The following is a 26,244-nucleotide window of genomic DNA, read 5'->3' on the forward strand; positions in this document are numbered from 1 at the left end:
GATTTGAAAAGAATTGCACGGATTCTCCTGGGTGTGAGAATGAATGTCTAGCCCAGATTTTCAAAATAGAAAAATAGGCAAGATGCCACGGACAACGGAAGTGCGAGGAACGTGGCTCAGGATTCAAGCTAGACCGGTAGTCCCTGAATAATTTTACCGGAGTTTGACGGGAATTGTAGGCCACCTTCTGCAGAAAGTTTTGTGTTCCAAATAGTAAAAAAAAACTTTTGCATTCTTTACTAAAATAAATGAGTTAAATGGCCGAATCTAGCCGGACGCCGAAGCTGCCAAAGCTGGTTTTGGTGGGTCACGTGCTAACAGAGGACGGCGGGAACAACCTAGCAAGGAGCTGAGGGCTGAGCTGACGGGTCGGCAGCGGCAACGCGGATCACGTCACGTGCGAGGGCGCCGCAGCACAAGCCCGAAGGAGAACGAGAACGAGAACGAGAACGAGCACGGCGGGCGCCGGGCGGAGATGACGAGACGAGCGGCTGAGCTCGGAGGGAAACCGCGTCGTCCCGGCCAGCTCCGCTCCCGGCTCCCGCTCGCGGTTGCGCGGCAAGGGACCACCACCGACCGGCGTCGCTCGAGGTCGCGGGTGGTTGGCTGTGCCGGCCGGCAATGACGCCGGCATGTGCGCGGCGCGGCCCCAACAGCCGGCCGTTGCGGCGCGTTACGCGAGCCCGAATCTGACGCTGGGTAGTGCAGTGTCGTGCGCCTCACGACTTCTCGAAGGACAGGCTGCCGAAATTGTGGTGCGGCGCCAGTTTGGCATTTCAATGATGTCATGAGAGGAAACAAATGCTTACGGATGCGCCAGTGCCTCCTGGAAGCAAAACCATTGCAAACGAGCAAACACAAGGTTTGCAGGATCGTACACGAAACACTCAGCCTCAATTTCCCATTCAACCAACCAACCAGCTGCTGAACTGCTCTTCGCTTCGCATATCTCGAACCTGAAAACGTCACGATCGGACGAACAAGATCTGCCAGGGACAGAAGAATGAGTCCCATGACACCGACTGAAACAGACCTTGCTCATGACGCCGAATGTACCCACCACATCCAGCAAGGCAGCAACAGTGAAGAACGCATCACATCTTGAACCCTTTTCACATTGTTAACACCCTTTGTACAACGCTCAAACCAAAATGCAGGACTGAAATACTGGTAGCAGGCAAGCCATGCCACAGTGAAAACCGCATGGGCGGCAAAGGACGAATTCTTCTTGGGACGCTTGACACAATAGTTTGTACAACACAAGACCGCTTGAAGTCAATAGCATAAAACTTTTCTACAGTTATGCCGATAGCTTTCATGCAGTTCCAGCCTCGCCTTATTGTACCTCAGTTTCCACCTATAAACATAAACATACCCAATCAAAATTGAGGACACGGAAACTAATGTTCTGGGAAAAGGTACAGGATGACATAATACCTTGTATAAGCTGAGCTACCTACTTCTTGTTAACTATATGGTACAAAGCCCTCATCTAAGCTGGCGGTAGGGAGCGCCTGCAAGTTGGGCACTCCATCTTGATGTCCATCCATCGTTGTAAACAGCCTGAGTGGAATATATGCTCACAAGGTGCCACCTACAGGAGGGAGGACAGTGAGTGCCCTGTAATAGCTGTCTGCAAAGTCAAATGCCAGAAATATTGCACAGTTACCATGTATTCACTTGTTCTTTGCGTAAGATCGATTGTAGTCATGCAAATAACACAATCAATGGGCTGATTCGTGCTATCCTCGACCTTCCTGTGGTAGCAGTATTTCTCAGGCAGGATCTGAAATAGAGTAGAAAGTGGACACATCAGATTAATCACTAAAAACTGATACTAATAAAGCATGCCGAGTATCTTATAAGGGACAGCTTAACAGTGAAACATAAAGAGTGGCAACTAAAACATCTTCTGAAGGAAGGAAATTAGCTAAAGAATGACAACTCAAATACATTTAGGATGAAACAGAATAGAATACATGTGTCATGGTAACATGACATATTTACCTGGCGAGGAATAAAGCAGCGAGAACCAAGATAGTGCTGAAGCAAAAGCACTGCTGCTTGGATACCCATGAATGCCGTAACAGCTATGCACCATTTCTTGTCGGGCTCAATGCGCATGAAGTTACTAGGGCAACCAAATATATACAGTGGAATAGCAAGGCGGGTAACTGTCATGCCTAAAATATATTGTGGGTGCAGAGGTTTTCTTGTATCCTTGATGACATTTGTAACAATTTGGGGTACCCAAAAGGAGTACATCAGGAGAAGAAGTGGGCGCAAGAAATTGTGCAACTCATACATTAGGAGGATTCCTCCCAAAAGAATACCATCTGCAGAACACAAACCAAATTAAAGAATAGCTTATAGTTGGTGAAAAAATAAATACTTGAAGTATGCAGAAAATGCAAACTAGGTTGGCATATACAGAATAATGACATAATATATGTTGTTTCAAGTTGACAAATGAAATGATCACTTCAATGGCTCTGACAGAATATCCAGGCTTTAACTGATAGCAAACATCAGGTACTTCGCCTTCCGACTTACACATGGGTAGCATCTCACTTGCCATTTTCATGCAGCAGGTAAATGGGACAGCAAAGATATGTTGTAGACAAGAACCAGTTAGAAGGGTCAGTATTGTCCAAGTATTTTTTTATGTTATACTTCTCGAACCCCGGATTGATTGCACATGTAAGTTCTAGCAAGAAATATATGGAAAGAAGCATTCTAATGCACTTATGCAAACTAAGTTGATTCGAATTTATTGACCTACTGCCATGATTCATTGTGTGAAACAAATCCAATGGGTGCAGTTGGTACTTACAAAAGCGGCTGTAAAGAACAGACAGCTCTCGCCTCATTATCTCCCAACCTTCTCCGCTGTTTAAAGGCCTACTTGCTTTCCATATGGCAAGAAGGTACCTCATTTCAAAAATAGAAAATACAACAAATTTGAAGAATGCAGCCGTTGCGAAGGCGTTAAACAGCGACTCTGTAGAAAGTTACATGTAAGAAGACTGTAAGCTAAAATAAAATTTTAAAAACCCACAGGATAAAATGGTAATATAAGTCAACTATAACCTCATGCAGAAGTGGCAAAACAAATAAATTATTCAAGTCATAAGACTCACCAACCAATATCCCAGCAGTCAGGTGGAGCAGACAGAGATATGCATCCATGATAGCTTGTTGGCCAATCATTAAAATAGAAACCTTAGCAGCTCCCTGTAGGCAATACATAAGCAACTCAAGCAACTCAGCTTGGAAGTCATGTACTGTAAGCGGTTTTGTTTGTTATATGCTTCGGAAAAAGAATGCTTACGGACTGAGTGTTGCTATGCTCCATTTGTCTAATCAACAGCAAAACTTGAAGGAAAGATATCTATCGTACCCTAGTTAAGGAATTCAGAGACTGGGAAAATACAATAAAGATAAAATCAACAAAAAAGGAAAGAAACAGCCAGAGGATACAAAAGTGACCATCAGTGTGTAGTTGACTGCTTTGTTGTAATAGACTTCAACATTCAAAGAAGTCGCATTTAGTAAGATAGGTGAGAAGCACTCTCCATCATCATCGACGGCTGGACTCTCCATCAAACCCTCCAATCGGTACTTCTCATGCTCGCCATCTAGTTAAACAAAAAGTTTTTGCAAAAGCAGTCACTATTTTAGCTTCAACTGGAAGTGAAGAAATACCAACTGAAAGCTTAGTATTGCCACATGTGAATTATGATGAAGCGATGAATTAACAGTGGAAGAATGAATTTAATAATAAAGAAATTATGTACCATTTGGGTTAGATGACACGCGAACCACCTTAGCAGCTATTTCTGTGTTACAGTGTTTCTCCATGTCATATGTGAGAGCTGATAAGGAAGAAATAACACATATAAAAAAAATGCAGCAGAATGATATATAGTACTGAGTATGCAATTTGAAACTTACAATTCTTCCTTCGGTTCTTCTCTTCAGAAGATTCTTGGAATACTTGAGAGGAGAAAATCCGCAGCTGTTACAAACCAACCAGATAAAAGTATATTCTATACGCATGTTCATTAATTGTAAGAGATCTTCTGGGTACAAGGACATATGCACATTAAGAAGCTTGTGAAACCTCAGGAAGCAAAATATAGTTTTGTATGATACATGATGAAATAATACCCATGTAATAATAATGAACAACAAAATAAGTCAAATTCATGAGCGTACCAAATGGTATGGATTTGACAAAAAGTAATCCTCTTCTTGAAGTGGCTCACCATCTGCACCACTGAAAAAGGACAAATACAGTTACATTAGGTCATATGGCAACAAGAAACTTTCCATGGGAGGGAAAAAATGCAAAAAGCCCTTCAGTTCAGAGAGAAAATAGACAGGTACCTGTTTGCTACTATCCGAAGTTGTCTAAAAGGCCATATGTACACTCCTTCCAACCTTATTTGAGCCAGTCCATGATCGTGGGCATTGTCAATGACATCATGGAATGTAATTGATCCCTGCCAGCCCCATGGTAAGGAAAGTATCAGTAAAGCATGCAGAGCAAAAGGATCAAGCTCACATAACATCCATGATTATAATTAACTCAAGGCTGGTCACTAAAAAAATGCCATTTTATTTACTCCACCTAAACAGGAGTAACTTCTGCATTCAAAGACCAGGTTTGCAGTAGCATTCTTGGTTATAGTTAACTCAGGTTGGAAATGAAACAAACGCCTAATTTATTTCCTGTGGGCTTAACTAGAACGACAAAAAAATGTAAGGAGCTCGATTACCTGAACATAGTGTACCCCGCTTATCTTTGTTGGAGTGCTCAACAATTCCAGAACTGAATCACCTTTAGATTTCACAAACTCAAGAAACCTAGATGAACCATTTGTGGCACCAGCAAAGGCCCAGCTCCCTAATCCATAAAATGGAGATGTTATTACACAAATTGAAGTAATACTGACAAGCAAAAAGTAGTAATCAACCTATAGCTAAGCAAGAACAGGCTAAATTCAAGGGTGGAACAGTGGCACGCATTTTATTAAGTTATTTGATTATTTCGAAACTATGCTAAACAAGACAGTGCGCTTAACACTGGATCACATAATATATATATATATATATATATATATGATTCATAAAAGTCATAAGACTACTTTTGATAGGAGTGACAAGCATGTGGCAATGGCTTCATTTGGTTTTCAGATGGCTTTTTCAAATATCAGTCCTTTCTATATTTAAAATTTAAATTCCTTAAAAAACATCTATTTCTTAAGTCGTTACATCATGATCATGAACAAAATGGTAAAGATTCCTACGAGTAACTAGAATCCAAAATGCAGTAGAGCACAGCACAGTAGAAACAAATGGACCCTAAGAACAAGACTGCTATAGCCTCTTAGAAGACTACATGCAAACTTGAGAAACACATTAGACACAACAAAGTCTATTAAACAGCTAGGGGAGAAAAAGAGTAGCAGTAGAAGAATAAGGAGATGCCACAGTTTTGAAAATGCACGGTAATGCTACTAAAATAGTATTTAACACCACTTGATTGCATCGAATAGCCTAAAAAATAAATGCATTTTGGTTTCTTAAAAAAATCTGTAATGTACAGAGTAAAATACATCACAGGTCCTAAAATTTGGAAGACTGCAATGTCACCAACTCGAGGAATCAAGGGATATGCTCCTATGCCTTCTATACTATTTGCCTACCAGTCAATTCTTTTGGTGACCCTTGTTAGGTTTCATCTCTATCCTACTTACATAGGATTAAAAGGCATTCTTTTTGTTGTTGCTGTTGAAATTGTGTACCAGGCAACATAACATATCTAATTTCTGGAAGTAATCATCCTAATTTATGCAGTGGAAATAAAACATTATTCATATAAGTAGTGACAAAATTTTAAGAGAAAGGGGAACACAGAAACACAAGTATTGCATAACCATCACAAAAATATGAACAGAACAGAAGTTACCTTTATACGTTCCCGTAATATTCCATGAATAGGGGCCTATATCATTATCATCCCTTTTGAAGAAGGCGTGCTGCACAAACACATGTATCACAAGAAACAAGCTAAGTCGCACGCATACCGGTAGTAACAGATGCTACTAGAAACCTAAGGCCTACAATCAGCTAATTTCCCACCCACAACATATAGAAGAAAACCAATCAAAGCTGGCATTCAACTAACTCCTACTCATCATTCAAGAAAAGAAATGCCTCGCACACTTTGGTACTCCCAACTCCCTAGACTCTAACAAGTGCTTGGATCAAATCTTACAGTCGATTCTGAACACACAGGATATCCAGTTCAAATGACTATTTAAATTAGATAACCCTAAGATGATTCCCAGCCAATTCCTATTGGTAACCATCCAGCCGAAGGCCAAGGGAATAGTAAAGTGTAAGTCGACGAAATGGCACCAGCCACCACCAAATTAAGTTAAAACTAAACATCGTTCCCGTCTCGTCCGCTCCGATTGAACAACCCTAAGCTGCCAATTCACCAAACCCCCGCCCCTCGCATAAAAGAATGGGGGGAAATAGCTTCCAACACTACCAATCCAAGTACGGCAGCATCAAACTCACCTCATCGCCCCACAAACCGGCGGAGGAGGCGGCTCCGGCGGACGCGACGCGCTCCCGGAGCGGCCGCAGCGCCGCGGCCAGCGGCGGGCCCAGGGCGACGCCGACCAGCACGAGCCCCACAACAGCGGTCCTCATCACGGCGCCGCTGCGGCCGGCAGCGGCGGAGGGCCTCATCTATCTATCTCTCTATCTCCCCGATACACACCACGACCGCGCGCAGCCCTCACGCCGTCGCGGGGGCCATCATGCGGGGGCCCGCGGCGTGCGGCCAGGCAACTGCTCTCCGGACGGCGCGGGAGGGGGGGGGCGTGCGGTTGGGTTCTGGGGAGCGCTAAACCTAGGACGGGGCGGCTGGCGGAGGAGGAGCAGGCGGGGGAGGGGAACGGAAGGGGAAAGCAAGCGGGGGAGGGGGTCAAACGGGCGGGTGGAGAGGTGGAGGGGAGGTGACGGCGGAGGGGAATGGGGAGGGAAGGGAAGGGAGGACGGCGACTTTGGTTTCGGCGGACGGACGCCAAGCGAAGGCAACGCCTGCGCGTGGGGGATTTCCGCCTTCCGTGTGGTGGGGGGTAGTTGGCGCTCGGGGCGGCGGGGCTGTCTGGAGACGGCCTGGAGTGGGAGCAGCTCAGGCCCGCATGTCCGCGAGGGTGTGTAGCTCTAGGCTGTGTGAGGCTGGGCGCCAGGCTCGTGCGCATTTCTTTATGGCATCATGGACATCCGAAAGTTCTCGCACCGGAGAGTGATGAACTTTAGGCGCGTTTGCTGGACTGTGAGCCTGGGGAACTTCTATTCCCCGCGTATGCGAGCGGAATGGATCCACTGGCCCACGCCGATGCCCCCGTCTTCCTCCGCCTCCCCAGCTCCGGCGGCGTTTCCGCCGTCTCCACCGCTGCCCTCCACCGCCACCGCCGCTAACCACTCTCACGCCGCGCCGTCCGTCCACCGCCACCGTCTTCTCCTCACCCCGCCGCCGACCACATACCACCAGAGGTCCTGCCCTACCCGGCCGGCGGCGCTCCCGCACCGCCTCACCCTCCGCCAGCCGAACCGTCGTCGCCACCTATCCTCAGCCGCTCTCGGCCCCCTCCTCTTCTATAGGCAGAGGCCATTGAAGCCTCCTGGACCCCGGTAACTCCGAACTCTAAAGGTCTGCCACCTCGTCCACGGTCCACCACCCCGACCGCCGGCGACTTTACCCCCACCTTCCACCCCTCGACAGCCCCACCCCACTCCCTGCCCCCTCCCCTTGCTCGCCGGCTGCCGCTCCCCCCTCCCCTGGCTCGGGAAAGAAGATGAACAGGGACGGGGGACTCTTCTACGATAGAATCGCTTCTATTCGCATATGTGAGGAATAGATTTTCCGGTGAGCCTGTGCCCCATGGCAATTCTAACCCTATCTATATCGTCATATCACCAAGAAACCATTTTTAGAAACTATATTCTATTATATTTACCATCTTTTCTCCAATTATCATATTTATTCTCCATTTATTATGAAGAAGACATCACCTCACTCCCAATACATAACTTGTAGTGTCTAGCGTATTGGTTTACATGTTGACACTAGGTCTTGTATGAGATCCAGTTTCTTACTCTCTCCACTCTCTCTTATTTATTATGGTGTCACATAAGCTAGGAGTTCCATCTGACGGTATGTATAATTAATGCTATGAAAACCATTCTACATGGATGGTTGGAGATGGCCTAGAACCCCTTTGAAAAGAAGAGCTCCGAGAGATTTAGGAAAAAAGAAGTTGAAGACTTGAGCTCGGTTGAGTAAGTTCTACTACGAAAAATCTAACCAATTAAGCTATGTACATTTCGCTCTTAAACATAATCCCTGAAATATCAAATAGTCCACCTAAATTCTTCAACTTTTCACATTGAATCAAAATAATCCTTGGGCTGATGTGGCATACCATATATCCATACCATGTCATGCCATATATTCATACCATGTCAATTTTAGTTGTCTTTGGATGAGTCAATATGTTATGATGTCTTATTTAACCCTTGTTTCATTCAATTATAAATAATAATTTACGTGGATTTGATAGTATATAAGAAACCTATGTTAATGAGTTACCACAAAATCTTATGTCCAATAATAAATAATACTTAGTACACAACCAGTATGGTGAATCAAAGAGCGAAAATCTACCATTTTATCATGATGACTTATTTAAATAATGTCCTTGTTGGTATGGTAAGAACACATGGTATGCCAAGTTAGCTTAGGTACTATTTTTATCCAAAATAGAAATTTGAGGGACTTAAGTGGCCTATTTGGTAGTTTAGGATCATAATAACCCTTGGAGCAAAGTTTAGGAATGTAATTAGCAATTATGCCATTTAGAAAATAAATAATCGTAACCTCTTACCTTATTTGTTGTTTTGTGGTCCATTGGTGAATTCCGAGTATATCTACATCGATCATGGACTCATGGCTGGTTTCCTTGCCAGATTTCTTGTTAGGCGCTTGGATCTCGGATTAAAATTTAGCTCCATCACATTAGATGTTTGGACATCAACAAGAAGTATTAAATATAGAATAATTACAAAACTAATTGTATAAATAGAGACTAATTCGCGAGATGAGTCCATTAAGACTAATTAGTGCATGATTTGACAATGTTGTGCTACAGTAAACATGTGCTAATGATAGATTAATTAGCTTAATAGATTCGTCTCGTGAATTAGTCCCAATTAATTTTATAGTCAGATTATATTTAATCTAAAATCCCATATGATCCGGGATTTAAAACTAGTTGCCGAATCAAACAGCCTCCTGCCTTGGTGCTTAGAAAAGTTTTTAAAAAAACGACTAAGACTGATTGACAAGTCTCTCGTCAAAATCATGCGAGCTTTGGAAGCTGTGATAGTCTCTCGTCAAAATCATGCGAGCTTTGGAAGCTGTGAGCCGGTAAAATCTAGAACTTTGGAGCTGGAAATTGCTACATTGTTTTTGCTACTTGTGCTAGGAAAATGACGTGGTACACGACTGAGGGTGTGTTCGTTTCCTGGGGTCTAAATTTTAGAGAGGTCCCATCAAAGAGAATCTTGTCATTTAGAAGTATTAAATAAAGTCTAATTACAAAACTAATTGCAGAACCCCATTGCTAATTCGCGAGACGAATCTAATGAGGTATATTAGTCCATGATTAGTGGATGATTACTGTAGCATCACTGTGGCAGATTATGGATTAATTAGGCTCATTAAATTTGTCTCGCGAATTAGTACCCAGCTGTGCAAAAAGTTTTATAAACATATTTTATTTAATACTTCTAAATAGCAAGATTCTCTTTGATGTGATGGGTCTAAAGTTTAGAGGGTAGAAAACGAACAGGGCCTGAGAAAGACATCCCAGCAATGGATGGGCCGTCAGTTTTGGTGTTTCCTAAATCCATCGATGAGACATCTCTGGACAGACTTGCATTTGCTATGGGCCTATGGCTCCTCGTGTGGATCAAAATCATACTCCTGCCTGTACTGCCGGTTAAAGTTAACAGCACGATAACTGCGTGGAATAAACAACGTCTAGATCGTTTCGTGGAGCAACGCGATGGATTGGTACTGTTGAAAGACGAGTTTTGTGGTTCTGCTAATCCGACATGCATGTGGTGTCATTCTTCTGGACTCCTGATACGCTACTAGACATCGAAAATTCCTCAGGATGCTCGGAGTGAAGACGCACTGGCTGCCGAGCCGGGACCGGACAAATGACCAGATACTCGGATTTGGTTGCTCGCTAATTAGACGCGATGTACTTTAATCATACTAAATTGTAGGTTGTTTTAGCAAATTTAGATACGTAGATTTTGCTATACATATAGATAAATGTTATATCTAAATACGTAGCAAAAATTATATATTTAAAATTTGGTAAAACGATCTATAATTCGGAATGGAAGAAGTAGTTGCGGGCGGTCAATCGGCCATCTGGGCCCTGCCTGTTACGGTATGATCAACCACTGATCACCGAACAGCTACGCTGCTCTGCTAGTCTAGAGCCCACGTCGTTTGGGGAAAAAATTCCCCTGCGGTGCTGCACTGGAATTTACAGTGGTTGGCATGTGGGCCATAGTCAGGAGCGGTCTTAGACTATCCGCACTCCTGTTCCTCCAATTTTTTCCTCTAAAAGGAATATTCTAGCCTGATCAGCAAGATTCTTTACTCTACTCCAACTTTTCTCGCACTCCTATTCCTCTAAATGTTTCCTCCATATCCAACTACCAATTATTCTATTCATTTCCTATCAACTACCTTCATCCACTTAAAAAACAATATATGTACCCAGCATGCATGGAATCTGCATGCAGTTCGCCCGTGGGTGTGCAAAGGCTGTTGCATGGCTTCATCGTTTGGATGTCTCGTACTCCAGCATTTCGCCCGTGCCCAAAGGCCTGCATATCGGCTTGCATATCCTGTCACTTTTGGCACGTCGGCGGGAATATATTCTCTACGTGCTGCTCGTGCAATCGTGCTCCAGTACGAAGCGAATATATTCTCTGCAGGCTACTCGCGAAGTATATATTGTGCGCCAACCTCTCTTGCATGTATGCTTGTTCATAACCACAATATATCCAATGGCTGCGTACCCTGGCTCAAGCTCGTTGGCAAAGTATTGGAGGATGGAGGAGGAAGAGGAGGACGACTTCACCGCCATGGTTGATGATGACGACGAGCTTGTGCTTGAGTTGGTCTCCATAGAGGAGGCCGAAGGATCTCGTCGTAGGAATAACAGGCCCCCCAAAGAAATCCGGCCACGAGACCATGGTTCCGGGGATACGAGGATCCGCCTGGACTACTTCTGCGAGAAGCCTGTGTACAATGATTTTCAGTTTCGTAGAAGGTATGGACAAAATACCAAACTTATCATTCTATATGATTCGTGAACATATGAAGACATTTTGATTTGCAGGTTCCGGATGCGACGACATGTGGTGGAGCGCCTAGTCGAAGCCGTCACGGCCGTCGACCCATACTTCATGTACAAATACGACGCACTACATCAGACACCCTTGACGGGTCTTCAGAAGGTCGTTGCATCCCTACGAATTCTTGCTTATGGCTTGCCGTCTGACGCAGTAGATGAGTATGTGCGTATTGGTGAGTCCACAGCTCGTCAAGCTCTACAGCACTTCTGTGCGGCTGTCGTCAAAGTATTTGGGGATTACTACGTACGTGCCCCAAATACAAATGATGTTGCTAGGCTACTGCAGATTGGCGAGGACCGTGGGTTTCCAGGGATGTTAGGTAGCATCGATTGCATGCATTGGGAGTGGAAGAACTGCCCAATTGGATGGAGAGGGATGTTTACTGGTCGCAGTAAACATCCAACCATGATCCTAGAGGCAGTTGCTTCTAAGGATCTTCACATCTGGCATGCTTACTTTGGTATGCCAGGTAGTTGCAACGATATTAATATGCTTCATAGGTCTCCTGTGTTCTCATCGTACGTCCAAGGCCAGGCGACTCCAGTTTCATTTGCTGTTAACGGGAACACATATAATATGGGGTACTACCTTGCCGATGGGATTTACCCAGAATGGCCAACTTTTGTTAAGACCGTTCGCCACCCTATGGAGACAAAGACCAAGCACTTTGCTAAGTGCCAAGAAGGAGCCCGAAAGGACATTGAACGGGTGTTTGATGTCCTCCAAACAAGGTGGGGTGTGTTGCGTGGGCCAACGTACGGTTGGGATCGTGCTAATCTTAGTGCCATCATGCAGGCATGTATAATAATGCACAACATGATTGTCGAAGATGAAGGGCCAGGTGCACGAAACACAAGCTTCGATCGAGTAGGACAGCTTGCCGTCCCATACCGCAACACTCAAGAAAGGAACGAGTTCATTCAGGCACACCACAGGCTCCGGAACTGGACTGCACACCACCAAGTGCAGTACGATCTCATTGAGCACCAGTGGGTAAGGTTGGGAGTCAATGCAGAGTAGCATGCGTATGCTTATTTGTATGTGTAATGAATAATTGTATTATAAGGATGTGTACTCTCTAGCGATCATTATATGCTCGTATGTCAAGTTTGTAAGGGTCAGTTTGTATGTCCAGTTTGTAAGGTCAGTTTGTATGTCCAGCTTGTAAGGTCAGCTTGTATGGCAATTAAATAAAAATGTGTATTATCTTGTATTGCACTCACAAGAGGGCACACCAGATAAATCTCACTGTTCAAATCTAAAATAAACTGATCAAGACTTACAACAAATAAATAGTTCAAAACTTACAACAAATAAATAGTTCAAGACTTACAACACACAAATAAATAAATGATAGTTCAAGACTTACAACAAATAAATAGTTCAAGACTTACAACACATAAATAAATAAATGATAGTTCAAGACTTACAACAAATAAATGATAGTTCACACTTGGCGGCTCCTCTGCCTTCTTGCTGACACCTTGTGCAGTATCTCCTCACGAAGCGCCTCGTAATACAAGCGAAGCTCAGGTGCGCAAGAATCAAGGTCCACCTTAAGAATCCTCTCATCTTCTTGCTTCTCTCTTTCAAGTCTCTCCCTCTCCTTCTCTTGCATCTGCATATTGAGTTTGTCGCGCATGATCTTTATCTTCTCCTCCTCAAGCTGTAGGATGGACTTGTTGTGTTCACGCATCTCATCGAACCTCTTTTCTTCAATACTTGCAAGATGGTCAAAGCGGTTTACTTTCTTTGAATTTTCTTCTTGCCACATTGTCATCTTTTGCAATGAGAGGTCTTGCAGATTGGAAGCGTATTCCGAAGATGATGTCGATCCAGATGGACACTTCTTCTTGCAAGCTTTTGCTGCATCCCTGCCAATTGGCCTCTTGCCGGTGCCTGCTGGTGATGCCTCATCCCCATCCAAGTCAATAGTGTTAGAACCAACTGTTTTCGAACTTCTCTGCTTTACGTCTTGCCATTTGGGCTCATCTTTCATAAGGTCCCAGCAATGCATGAACTGAAAATTGTATCCCTCAATAGCAGCAAAGTCGGATGCTGCTAAGGTTGTCTGCAAGTGGACATAGGAGTCACAGAACATTAACAATAAATAGAACTGAAATTACATCAACAATCGAGCACCGATCGCAGCAATCACAAACAATGGCGTACCTTATCAGCGTCCGATGTCCCACTAGCGTCATCCCGAATAGCCTTTGCCACGTACCCAGTGAACTTTGTTGCTTCTTGTTTGATCTTATCCCAACGAGACTGGACAGACCTCAACGTCCTTTTTGGGAATGAACCCCGCCTCCCATTGTATTGTTTCATAACATGATCCCAGAAGTTGTCTCTCTTCTGGCCAGTGTTCACAATTGGGTCACAACTTATCTCTAGCCATGACCTCACAATGTTGACATCTTTCTCTACTGCAAAGTTGGCCAATTTGGTATTACTGCCCCCTCTTTTCCTACCTCCATTTGATGGACCACCAACAATTGCTACCTCCTCTACCTCGTCATCCGTTGGATTGTGCATTTCATCTACATTTGCTGAAGGCTGCAATTGTGGTGACATGTGTGGATGCATACCTCCAGCATTGGGTGGAGGCATACCTGCTGTAGTCATGGGAAACATACCTGCTGCAGTCATGGGAGGCATTCCCGGATGCATGACCTGATTGGGGTTCCAAGCACTTGGGCCGGTCTGGTACATAAACACGTACGGGTTCAAGCCGCCTTGGTACGGAGGATTGCCACCATGCCTATTTCCATCAGGCTGCTGGAATTGGGTTGGGTCCATCCTGAAAATGTGGGAACAAATCCAACTTCAAGCCTATTCAAAGAAACGTACAATCGTCCATTCATTTTCTACAGATTCGTATAGCAAATACACTACTTTTATTCTTTTAATATGAGCAAACAACTTCGACATGCTTGTTTGAAATTGGCATAACTAACAAGATGTTCATCTATCCAAGCGTCGGTTCCTACACACGATTCAAGCAGATCAGATACAGTTCCCCACTGGCACTTTGCAGCTCTGCTCCCGCCGTCCCGCACTCCCGCGCCCGACGCCCCGCAGCCGCAGGCCCCGCGCGCTGCCGCCCGCGCGCCGCCGCCGCAGGCCCTCCGCGATGACGGCTCCTACCCGCAGAACTGCAACCCCGACGCCGCCTTCAACTCATCCAAGTTACCATGCCGCCCTTCCTCCTCAGTTCCTCCTCCCCATTCGTGTTCTTCTTCCCGGTTGCCATGCCCCCGCCCCAGGTCGCCGCCCCACCCCCCACCCCCCCCCCCCCCGCCGGCCCACCCCGAGCGCGCGGCGCCCCCGCAGCCCGCCCCTGCCCCGCCGCCGGCGCGCCGCCACTCGCCACACCTCATTTTTTGGCCGTCCTCCGCCACTGGTTCCATGTCCTACCAGATCGGCATGCAACCAAATACAACGAACACACAGAGAAGGAAAAACGCACCTGCGGCTTTGTCTCCCCCGCTCTGAATGGCCGGTGGAGCTCTCGTCCGACGAGGTACGGGATCCGCCTGGATCTGGCCGCCGCCGCTTCCCAGCCTGCACGGACGGCACCGGCAACTTCTTCTCAGGCGAGCTCTCCTCTCTCGCCTTCCCTTCGTAGGCCGGGACAGCCCTGCTCCCTCCTCCGCCACCGCACTCCTCAGATCTACGAAGAGGACATGGCTCCTCCAGGCTTGCAGCGCCTCCCGCTGCCATCGCCTTGCACGCCGTCTTCCTCTGCAGGGCGCCCAACCGGAGAGTCGCCAAGATTGGACCTCCTCGCCGGCGCTCCGCCTTCGCCTTCGCCCTTCTAGCCGAGCGCGCGAGATACTTGGCTGGGGGAGAGAGACGACGTCGCAACAGGGGATGGAGCGATGGAGGAACGAAAGGATTCCGCTGTATTTGCCGGAACCGGAAGTCTACTCCACCGTAGCGGAGACCGTGGCGGAACCGGCTGCGGACTTTTTTTCGCTAAATCGTTCCGCCAAAGGATACCAAAACGAGATACAGGGATGGGCTGCAGATGGTCTTAGGATCTGAGATTTGGATATTCAAATTTTTTTAAAAAAATGATAGTATAAAGTATAGATTTATAGTACTTAAGAAATAAATATTAAAATAAAATTGAGAAGTGAGTTATTTGAGCTCAAGAGGCAATATATAATTGGGAGGCTTGTTTTGTGATGTTATTTTATATTTTTGATATATATATAAATTTTTTTCCCAAAAATTTTAGATATTCAACCGAATACCCATGCATCAATACTGGACCTGCCCCTGACCATACTGCAGAGGATACGAGTCCACGGTCATGTTCCAAGCGACTGATTTGTACAGGCCAACCTCCGGTTTGGTCGGTTTGTTGCATGCATAGGTTCGTGTCAAATCCTGATGATAATCTCCACTCTCCCATAACCTCCTATAAACCCCCTACAGTACATGCCGTCGCCACCAAAAAAAAAAAAACTCGCGCGTGTGCTTTCGATGCACAACTTCTCGTCCAACTTCATCATTAGTTGTACAGTAGTACTGTAGTAGTAACTAGTAAGCCGTGAGCAAGTAATAAGTGGAGTATACGGGTGTCTTGCTAGGCGACGTAGTTGGCCTTCTCCTCCCGCATGGCGTCGGCGAGGTCGGACCACCTGGTGCGCGCGGTGATGACGAGCAGGGCGGCGGCCTGGCACGCGAGCCCGCAGATGAGCCCCGCCCAGAGGCCCCTGGCGCCGAGGTCCAGCTTGAAGGCGAGGAGCACGGCCAGCGGCATGCCCACGAAGTAGAACGCCACCAGGTTGGTGACCGCCGCCAGGTGCTGCCAGCCGCAGCCCCTGGCCACCCCGGACAGTACCCCCTGCGCCGAGTCCAGCACGATGGACACCGCCATCAGCGGCGCGATGGCCGCGAACTCCGACACGATGGCGGCGCTCCCGCTGAAGAGCCGTGCCCACTGGGTGTGCCCCAACGCCAGCAGCGCCACGAAGGAGACGGCCAGGAACACGGACAGCTTCAGCGTCACCGACACCGCGTTCTTCGCGCGATCCACGTTCCCGGCGCCGATCTCGTTCGACACCCGCGTGCTGCGAAATCGTTCGAGAAGCAAGACCATGATCGAATCGCACTGCACGGCCGGCGTTTGTCAGAAGAAACTGGACAGCTTGAGTAGGTAACTAACGCACCTCACGGCGGCGCTGAACCCGAACGTGATCATGTACGCGATCGCCTCCGTGCTAGTGCTGCGCACACACACAATTCGTCGATCAGGTGGTCAGTTCGTTGAGAGATGAACCGCGGCACGCACTCATCTGAATCTGATCGAGACGAGAGACATACCACATGGCGATCAGCGACGTGCTCACCGTCGAATTGGGGAGCAGGCCGGCGATCAGGACCAGGAGCTCGAACGCCCAGTACTCCAAGCTGCAGCCAGAAAGAGAAGCAGCGCGCGTTACATACACAGACACAGGCACATCGGCCGAACAAGGAGAAGAAAAACAGAAAGCGACTGACTGGCTGACTGTCACTCACCAGACCATGACGGCGGACGGCGTGGCGAGCTTCACCGTCGGCAGCACGTACTTGAAGGCCTCGACGGAGAACCCCGTCCACGTCTCGCCGAAGGCCTGGGACCGCGTCACGTAGGCGAGCAGCATGAGGCAGGAGACCCAGAACGTGGCGGACACGGCGGCGGATGCCCCCGCGACGCCGAGCCCGAGCACGTTCACCAGGAGGTGCGCCAGCGCGACGTGGAGCGCGAAGGGCGCCACGGAGCAGGCCACGAGCGGCGCCACGACGGACTGCGTCTGCAGGTAGCGGAGCAGGCACTGCAGGAAGGAGAAGGCGAAGAGGCCCGGGATCTGGCACCGGACGAAGGAGGCGGCGGCGCGGGACACCTCGGGGTCCTGGCGGAGGAACAGCAGCACGGGCTCCGTGAAGCACCACAGCGCGGAGACGAGCACGGAGACGGCGGCCGACATGATGAGCGACGACTGCAGGTACAGGCCCAGCATCCGGTACAGCCGCGCGCCGTACGCCTGCCCGCACAGCGTCTCCAGGGCGCCGCTCAGGCCCGTCTGCAGAAAATAGAGCAGCCATGCATGGTTACCAGCTTCCATGGAAAAGGAAAACAATGCGGCATCGTTTGATTTGAAAACAGGTTCCTAAAATGGATAGGTTTTGATTCAGTTTGTGCCCGATCACAAATACCAACACGAAATGGCGGTTGTAAACATTCACCTTATGGCCCTGTTTGGCACAGCTGAAACTTATTCAGAAACCAGCTGGTGGCTAGCTGGCCAGAGAAGCAACTGGTTAATGAAGCAGCTGGTCACGGACCCTGTTTGGCACAGCTGAAGCTTGTTCACAGGCCCTCACTCTCTCTCCTTCCACCTCACACTCTCCTCACCTTCTCTCTCTACCACCTTTTCCCCATCCACCGCTCTCTCTCTCTCTCTGAATCGAGCCAAGAGCACCGTCATCTCTCTCCTCCGACGCGTCCCCGGAGCGCGCCGCAGAGATCAACCTCTCCCTCCCGGGGGACGCCTTCGACGCCGTGGACCGCGCCAAGGCGGCGCTCGAGGCGGGGGGCCGGAGGCCGGTGCGGGGGGCGGGGGGCCGGCGCGGGGCGCGGGGGGCGGAGGCTGATAAGCTGCAGAAGATGGTCCGCTCCCGCTGCCCATACGACGCGCGTTTTGTGAAGGAGGTGCATAAGCGCTGGCGGGGGAAGCGGTCCAGAAGCCTACCGTTTGGCCAGCCCGCGGCTTAAAATTGATCAGAAGATGGTTCACAAGCTGTGCCAAACAGGGCCAATAAATTGGGTGGAAATTACGTCCTGATATTCTCCTCAACAAATAGGAGAAAGTGAAGTGGCTAAAGGATACGTACTTCATCTGCAATAAATACAGCTCATATACTACATGTACAACCGTTAAAACTAGCTATGTGATTTGAGCCGTTTTATTCATAGGTGAGGAAACACCCAGAAATGATTAGATTCCGGTTTTAAAGGAGCTGTGTATTAGGCCAATCTCAGTGGAGGTTTTGTAAAGAGTTTTATGTGTATTACATATTATGTCATATCAGCAAAATTGTTGTCATAGCACGATAATTATAAGAAAAGAGGAGAGAGAGTTTCATGAATGAGAGAAGAGTTTCATCACATGACACTTCTCTGGCTTGGTTACAAGTTCTCAGTATTGGTAACTGTATCATGAAACCATGTATTGAGACTAGTCTTAGGGTAGTCCCAACCCTCCAACTCAGTTGGTGTCTATAGAATTAAATATAGTGCCAACTAAGCAAAAATCTGATGTGACATGGAAATTAATGAGGTGAGAGAATGAAAAACGAGAAAACCGAAGAAATCTATATATCGCGCGCACGGGTGGTAGGTGAGGCGTCGCAAAAGGGGAGCGGTCGCCGGCGAGCTAGGGGATGAGGCAGGGAAGTGGATGGAGCGGCCGCCGGCGAGGGGTTGGAGGTGGGCGGAGTGGCCGCTGGCGAGGTCGTCGGCGGCCGGGATGGTGGATGAGGCGGCGGAGTTTAGGATTTCGGGGTTGCCGGGGGTGGGGGGCGGCTCCACGGTCACTGGCCTTAGAGAAGGAGGTTGGCGGCGGCGGCCCAATGGTGATGGTGGTTTGGCTGGCGACGGAGGTGTTGCGGCGTTTGAGCGCCGCCGGCCAGGCGGGGTCGGACAACCGGTGGCCGGTGAGGGACAATGAGAAGATAGGGAAGAGGGAGGTGGAAGATAGCGGTGGGTGATGGGCGGGTGGCGCTGCGGCGAGAGCCGCCCGCCGCCGGCCGGGACGGAGGACGAGGGGGGGGTTTGGCGGAGGATGGAGGAAGAAGATGGGCGGGGAGCGCCGCTGCGATTGGATGAGTTCCAATCACAGCTGCAACGAATAGACGCCCTTAGGAAATCGGGTCGCATGCACGAAACCGAAACGACGCGTGGACCAAGACGCTGCAAACTAGCAAAATCAGCGTTAGGCTATCTCCAACCGTAGTTCTCTATATCCTTCTTTATATCCGTCATTTATAGACTTCTCTACAAGATTCTCTCCTCTATATCTCATTTCTCTCCAACACGTTCTCTAAATCTCGTTCTCTATACATTAAACCCTATATGAGAAACGTATTTTGTTCCAAATTTTTATACATACGTATTTATCATATCTCAAATGCTATGGATATATTTTATTTTTATTTAATCCAGTGTTTAAAACGTAAAGAAAAAATAGAGAAGAGGAGAGAGAATCTCTATGTACAGAGAAAATCTGCAGCGTTCTCTATTTTAAAGAACCATTTAGATAATGCTGCTGGAGCATGTACATAACACAATCTTTAGCATAGAGAACAGTTCGAGACAGCGTTGGAGCAGCTCTTCGTTTCTTCATCCCCGATTTTCCACTTCCTCCCGATCCGCTGCGTCGCCGCCATACCCACCGCGCGCACCAGCTTCTCCGTGCGTTGATGGAGCCGGTGATGGAGCAGGCCTTGATGCCTGCCGGCCGCCGCTACCCTGCCATGGCCGGCGCTAGCCGCGCTGCCGCCCGCGTTCGCATGCCAAGCTGCAGCCCGCCACCATGCTCGAGCTTCCCGCCGCGAGCCCCGCAGCCACTGCCCGCCCACGAGCCTCGTCGTTGTGTCGGCCGGTTTGCCGCCAGTGGAGCACCTGGCCCGATTGGGAAGAGGGGGTGCCTCCAGGTTGAGTACCTGCAGCGCGGCTCTGCTAGGGAGTTGTACAGGGGAAATGTTGCTTGCATCCCGAGCAGATAGGAGCGCTTGCCCTCCATCGATTGCTTGCTCAGTGAATTGTATTTGGAGAAAATAAGAGTTGTTGCTGCAGAGGTAGATTTAAAGCTTCGATTTGACAGAGATGGAAATCTGATTTTATGGATTTGGCTGCTTGCTTGCTGGAAAAGAGGGAGAGATCCATGAAAGACGGGGAAGAGAGAAAGACGAAGAAGAGAGAAGGAACCAGAAAAGGACAGAGGAGAGAGAGGTAGAGGACGACAGCTACGGAGAGAGAAAGAGTATAAAATTTATTTTGGATGTATGTAAAGAAACTCTGCATTGGATATTGTAGTTTATAGTACAAGTGTCTTATTGACGTGGCTATGTAGCCATCATTTATGGACACCGTGGGTTTTACGTGCGTGCGTGCTGAATCGACCAGAGAACAGTTCAACCCTCGATTTGCTCATTGTCTTTGGAATCATCAGCGGGCGTTAGCGTATAGGAATGAGTACGACCACGTAAACTAGTAACATACTCCGTACGAAGCCGCCGTCACCAGAAACGTGACCACGACCCCCCAAGCAGCAACGTCTGAAAAATCGTCCATATTCCAAACCCGGATCGGAAAACATGCACGTTTGACTGCTTCTGGGCTTCAGGAACCGTATGAATAAAAGGGACGCCTCTTTTGTTTATGCAAGAGATTTCGAGGCGACGTGTCAGTGTCACGATTCGTGTTTTATTTTATTCTGTTTGGCATCTCAAAGAAGAAGACGAAGAAAAGGTTCAATTCATGCATGCTGTATTGCTGTAGCTTCAAGCTTTTGTACCGTGCAATACTAATGCAGTCGGGGACGACGTGGACTGTCGAGTCTGAATCGATCAACCGGTTGCGGTTTTTCCTTCCTCCACCGCGATTTTCTAGGAACGTAAGGCCACTTGCCTTCCAAAGGTCCACGCACGCGCGGATGTTTGAAGGAGCTGGCACAGCGGGTACTGTCGAGATCCGACGATAGGGGCGCTCGCACGTGCTAGCTGCCTGCCTACTACTGGTTTGGGATGACTCCAGCTTCTCTAATTTTTAAAAAAGTTTATTTTAAGAAGGAAAAAAAAGAAGAAAAAATAGATTCTGATACCCTACCTTTAGTAAGATCATATCTCGTTTGATGTTTGATGCGGCTATTTCAAGCTTCAGACTTGCTTACTGTAGTGTTACTGTAGCATGCAGAAACAGGAGATAGAGAAGTCATAATTTCTAGCTCTACTAGCTTCTCCTCTTTTCTAGTTTATTTTGGGGTGCAGAGAGAAAAGAAACTTCTTGCTGCTACATGAAGCCGCACCAAACATGCTCTAAATAAAGCTTTAGCAAAATATTGTGATAACGCTGACCAAGAAGCCCTGCCGAAGAAAGCCTGATATACTCGCATGCCAGCTTCCGGTAATCATCAAACCATCATGCCGTCGTCGGAAGACCCCGCGCCACCGTGGATTCGCCGTTCGCGCCAGCTAGCTATTTATTAACTGATCATTTGCTGCCCGATGGGTGCAGGCACTACTACGAAGTAACTACGGTTCTACTATACTGCTAGGCGCCAAGGACCGGTGACACTGGTGGTTGGTCTTCCCGAGGAGTGGTCAAGTCCATGATACGTACAGTATCGACACTACCTTTTTAGGAGTGGATAAAAACCATACGTTTATGGTGGATGTGGTATCCATCTCGATCTGATGCTATTTTTAGAAGTAAGATAATGGTCCGTGTCTGAAAATAATTTCTAGAAGCGGAGCACGGCGTGATGCGCTCCTAGAAAGTTAATTTCTAGAAGCGCATTATACCATGACACACCCTTATAAATCTATTTCTAGAAAATTAAAAAAAATCAAAAATATATTGCAGCCAATCAGTCATCACCACAAGCCCATGTTATATTACTCGGGGTTCGAACCGCATACCTCAAACCTCGCACGTACCTTCCTCTCCACCACAGTACACAGTCACTCGTGACTTTACAAGGTATGTTATTCTTTTATATTAACTCTGAAATTGATTTGTAGGTCCGGGTGACGCCATCATCCGTTCCTATAAATCCATTTCTAGAGACCAGTGATGCTGCCACCCGCCCACTCCTAAAAATATTTTTCTACTTTATTCTGAAAATTCATTTAAATCTTTACATGTAGAAAAAACTGTAGATAAAAAATATGCCAAGTATATTTCAGTGTATATAAAGGTTAAGATTGTAGAAACCTTGAAGCATGACTTAAGTTGTATGAGATACTATATAGTTATAGTTATTAGACAACTTATAATAATTTTTAACTATTAAATGATCATAAATGAAAAAGTTATCAACTACAAAATTGTAAGTTTTGTCAATCTCTACAATTTTAGTATAAAGTTTGACTTCATCCGAAATCATATGTAACTTATGAATCTTTTTTGCGTGGGACTATTTGTAGCACCCACCTCTAAAAATACATTTCTAGGGATGGATTAATTGCTATAGTAATTCCGCTCTATATTTGTAGGAACGAGTTAAGTTTTGAAAAAAATAGGGCGTTACTGTGTATCGGTTTTTATTAGTGCGAGCTGATAGCGACATGTACCCTCCCGGCTCTCGACGGCGTGCTACGCATGTTGGACTCTTGCCGTGTGCGTGTGCGAGTCCTGAGTGAGGCAGGTGAGAGCCCTGACCGATTCGAGCGAGCACCGTGGCCAGAGATCAGTTTTCCACACTCACACAAGTCCGAGCTTCTGGGCTCTCTGACCTGGCCGGGTTCACAGCTCACTACAGACGAGTTTTACCCACCCGACCCGAGCATATAATGGTTCTCCGAGATGTGACGCGTGCATGTCCGAACGGCGACCTCCGAGCTATCGATCGACGACCACGATCGCTCCGCCGACCTAATTCTTCTTCCGTTGCGGCCACGGAAACCGGCCGACCAATCGAAGCGGCGTGCGACGGCGGCGCACGCACCTCGATCGGGTCGTTTTCTCTAGCTGGCAAGCGACCGCGACCGGCGGCCGCAGCCCGCAGGGCGGATCCAATCGTTGGCTCAACTAGCGGCTGAGAAAAGAAGCAGGCAAGGGATGGCTAGCTATAGCGTGGCGCGCGGCGAGGCGCGAGCACGGGCGACCGCGAACCGGCCCGGCCGGCGCCCGGAGGCGGAGCTTGCTCGGCCTGGCATGCGTCATCCGGTTCTCGTGGATGGGATGGAACGGCCACCAATAAATCGATGGCGTGACGCACCGCGCGCGCGGCCTCTGCCTTCATTCCCCAACCGCTTTGCTGTCCTCTCCCTGAACAGTGAGCATTACGATATACAACCTCCATCTATTCGCTGCACGTTATCGTAACTGTGCTGTACTCTCTTTGAATATTGGTGCTAAATCTATAGAAAACCTACCTAGATGACACTTGCTACCGTTGGAATGTCCGAGCTGGTATCCGGCCTCCATTTTCAAATTAAAAGAACAGTGAATAATAATGGCCGCATCCCCCAAACGTCAACGAGGCACCGGGCACGGGCGCTGAATACAATGGCGGTACTCGCATACATATTCGCATCGCGCGCGCCGGTCATGACGCCGCTGCCGTGGACTAAGATCGATATCGATGGATCGCTTACGCCGTGGGCCTACGCTGGAGATGGATCTGTGCGCGTCATCACCATCATGGCGTGTCGTGTAAGAATGTGCAAGTCCGCAAGGGGGCGGTGGCGGCGCTGTGTGCGTGCGCGCGCGCTCGCCGGCGACTACCGGATCGGAGCATCTAGCGGCGGCGGCGGCGACAGGTGAAAACGGATCGGGAGTAACATGCATGCTAGCTGGGGGACGCGGCGAGCACGTACCACGAAGGCGTAGCCGGTGACGGTGGCCCAGGAGTTGCCGAGCGTGGCGCCGGCGAGCTGGACGTCGCCGAGGTGGCCCGAGAACATCACCGACACCAGCGGGATGCCGTAGTACGCCATGCTGGTCAGCACCATCGGCACCGCGAACCGGAGCTGCGCGCGCGCCTCCTCCGTGTCCACCACGCGCCCCAGCCACGACGGCGCCGCCGGACGCGCGGCGGCGGGCTCGCCGCCGTCGCCGGCGAGCAGCGGGGCCAAAGGCATGCTGCCGTCGTCGGACGGCCCGCCGGAGGAACCGGCCGGAAGCGGAGCACCGCTGGAGCCCGCGGCGAGCAAGGGATGGCCAGCGGCTCGCCTCCTCCTCCCCGCTGCTGCTGCTGCTGGCCGGCGCGCGATCAGCGAGCGTGCCGCGGTGGTGCTTATAACGCGCGCACGGCCTCGGCCTCGGCCGCGGTGTGAAGCAGCCGCGCCCGCGCTCCCTCTCTGCCTGAGGCGCCCGCGGGGGGCACTGTGGAAATGGGACTGAGTTGTTACGAGCATGGTGTGGACTAGCCGACTAGGAGGAGGAAATTGACTGATCTATGGGGGGCAATATCTTATTCCTAGTACTCTACTTACAGGACCATACATTTATTACTGTAATAAAGATATTAAAGTCAGGAATTCAGGATCAACACCGGGCTCTTGCTGGCATCGTCCGCGCCTCCCATGTGCCGCAGCTGCCGGTGCGGCGGCGCCTCGCCCCGGCGGCTAGGCAGGCATATGCCTCCTCTCGTCCAGTGGCAGGCTGGCAGCTGGCAGATCCACAAAGGATTCGAGGTTGGGTCAGCAATAGGTTTGGAGCCCCGAGGCATTTTTTGCACTGTACTTGGTACTTCCAGATTGCTGCACGTCTTGTTCAAGTTTCATCTTACCCTCCAGGGAAAGAACACGCTTCATGTCCTCCTTTAGAGGTAGTGACTGATGCGTTTTGGCTTGCGATGAGGAAATTTTCTACGTATCTATGATACTGATCGATCAATGCAACGCTAACAACGTGAATTTGGATTGACAGTTGCAAGTGTAGGGCGCTCTTTGGTAGGGTTCCAACACCGCCTTGTGCTGCAGCTTCCAGTGGAGCCCTACCAAACGGTAACATTGAAAACAGCTCCGCACGCGAAGCATCGGAAGAGCCGAAGCTAATTTTGTACTAGCGGGGCGGAGTCAAGAACGGTGGCTTCTCCATCTATTCATGGTACATATGACTAGTCGTTTCAGGAGGAGTTGGAGCTCTGCCAAACGGATTCTGATTGTGTAAGTCCATATTAGTTGATAAGCTGAGTTAGTGGCCACACTTTAAATTTGGAGGATTTAGTGGCGACTTACTCAAAAGTATTTTACTGTTTTCATCTTCAGTAAACAGTTTATTTGGAAAAAGCGTGGCTGTTTTTTTTAACTCTCTCGAACTAAGTAGCGGCTGTTTTTTTTAACTCTCTCGAACTAAGTACTAAGAAATTTACTGATACATCTGACGGAGATGTTCATTTCATCTTGTTTATAATTGAACCAAATTCCAAAAGTTCTAGCTCATATTACAAATAATCATCGTTCACACAAAAAATCATCTTGAAGACCAAATGTAATGCAAGGGCGGCGTAGGTGGGTAGGGTGTGGTTAGGATGCTGCGGCACGTTGATCGAGCACGTGAGCTGGACAGCTCCTGCTGCTGCTTTACCCGTGCGTGAAGATGCGCGGTGGATTATGTTTAGGAGATCTGTGCTACTCCTCCTTGTTTACTGGATCAGTTTAGCACGTCTATGTTCGTACCCATGCGCATTAATACGTTGTGCGCGATCGAGGCGTGATGCACGTGGGCTGGGTGCGACCCTCGCGATCTAGCATGACTCCTGCGCGGTGCACATGCGCGCGGCCAGATGGTACCCGCAGCAATTTTTAGGAGCTGGGGCGCGCGCCCGGTGTCCGGGCTTTACCACGAGGGCGTAGCTGGCGATGGACGGTGGCCCAGGAGTTTCCGAGCGGCGCGCTGGCGAGGCGGACGTCGGTCGCCGAGGTGGCCCACGAACGGGCCGTGCCGTGGGCTGGGCACGAGACATACCTAAACAGTTGGGCTTCATCGGCTGG

At 48.6% G+C, this 26,244-nt stretch overlaps 4 protein-coding genes across 5 annotated transcripts; 1 reads left to right on the forward strand and 3 right to left on the reverse strand.

Annotated features, from left to right (window-relative positions):
• Positions 1-1,079: 1,079 nt before the first annotated feature.
• LOC112881940 (transmembrane E3 ubiquitin-protein ligase FLY2-like) lies at positions 1,080-7,155 on the reverse strand. 2 transcript variants are annotated; one of them, XR_003226558.1, is made up of 15 exons: positions 6,592-7,151; positions 5,975-6,044; positions 4,782-4,909; positions 4,390-4,505; positions 4,219-4,279; positions 3,955-4,018; positions 3,798-3,875; positions 3,481-3,638; positions 3,332-3,391; positions 3,141-3,234; positions 2,834-3,001; positions 2,008-2,336; positions 1,670-1,786; positions 1,438-1,594; positions 1,080-1,357 (listed from the first exon to the last, which is right to left on the reverse strand). XR_003226558.1 is itself a non-coding variant. In XM_025946873.1 (15 exons), the coding sequence occupies exons 1-14, from the start codon at positions 6,763-6,765 to the stop codon at positions 1,493-1,495; spliced, it is 1,719 nt and encodes a 572-aa protein (XP_025802658.1). In that variant the 5' UTR covers positions 6,766-7,155; the 3' UTR covers positions 1,080-1,357; positions 1,461-1,492. The 2 variants fall into 2 exon arrangements, 1 of the variants encoding a protein (XP_025802658.1); XM_025946873.1 differs by having other exon boundaries at positions 1,461-1,594; positions 6,592-7,155.
• Positions 7,156-11,220: 4,065 nt separating this feature from the next.
• On the forward strand, positions 11,221-12,546 carry LOC112881219. Its single transcript, XM_025945900.1, has 2 exons — positions 11,221-11,441; positions 11,511-12,546. The coding sequence occupies exons 1-2, from the start codon at positions 11,221-11,223 to the stop codon at positions 12,544-12,546; spliced, it is 1,257 nt and encodes a 418-aa protein (XP_025801685.1).
• A 427-nt stretch (positions 12,547-12,973) lies between these two features.
• On the reverse strand, positions 12,974-15,252 carry LOC112881220. Its single transcript, XM_025945901.1, has 3 exons — positions 14,999-15,252; positions 13,699-14,329; positions 12,974-13,597 (listed from the first exon to the last, which is right to left on the reverse strand). Exons 1-3 carry the CDS (start codon positions 15,250-15,252, stop codon positions 12,974-12,976), a joined length of 1,509 nt encoding a protein of 502 aa, XP_025801686.1.
• Positions 15,253-15,977: 725 nt separating this feature from the next.
• On the reverse strand, positions 15,978-24,691 carry LOC112882197 (protein DETOXIFICATION 19-like). Its single transcript, XM_025947192.1, has 5 exons — positions 24,124-24,691; positions 17,059-17,603; positions 16,864-16,950; positions 16,710-16,766; positions 15,978-16,610 (listed from the first exon to the last, which is right to left on the reverse strand). The coding sequence occupies exons 1-5, from the start codon at positions 24,661-24,663 to the stop codon at positions 16,124-16,126; spliced, it is 1,716 nt and encodes a 571-aa protein (XP_025802977.1). The 5' UTR covers positions 24,664-24,691; the 3' UTR covers positions 15,978-16,123.
• Between the last annotated feature and the right edge of the window lie 1,553 nt (positions 24,692-26,244).

The sequence above is a fragment of the Panicum hallii genome, chromosome 2, assembly GCF_002211085.1.
Source record: "Panicum hallii strain FIL2 chromosome 2, PHallii_v3.1, whole genome shotgun sequence".
Taxonomy (NCBI): domain Eukaryota; kingdom Viridiplantae; phylum Streptophyta; class Magnoliopsida; order Poales; family Poaceae; genus Panicum; species Panicum hallii.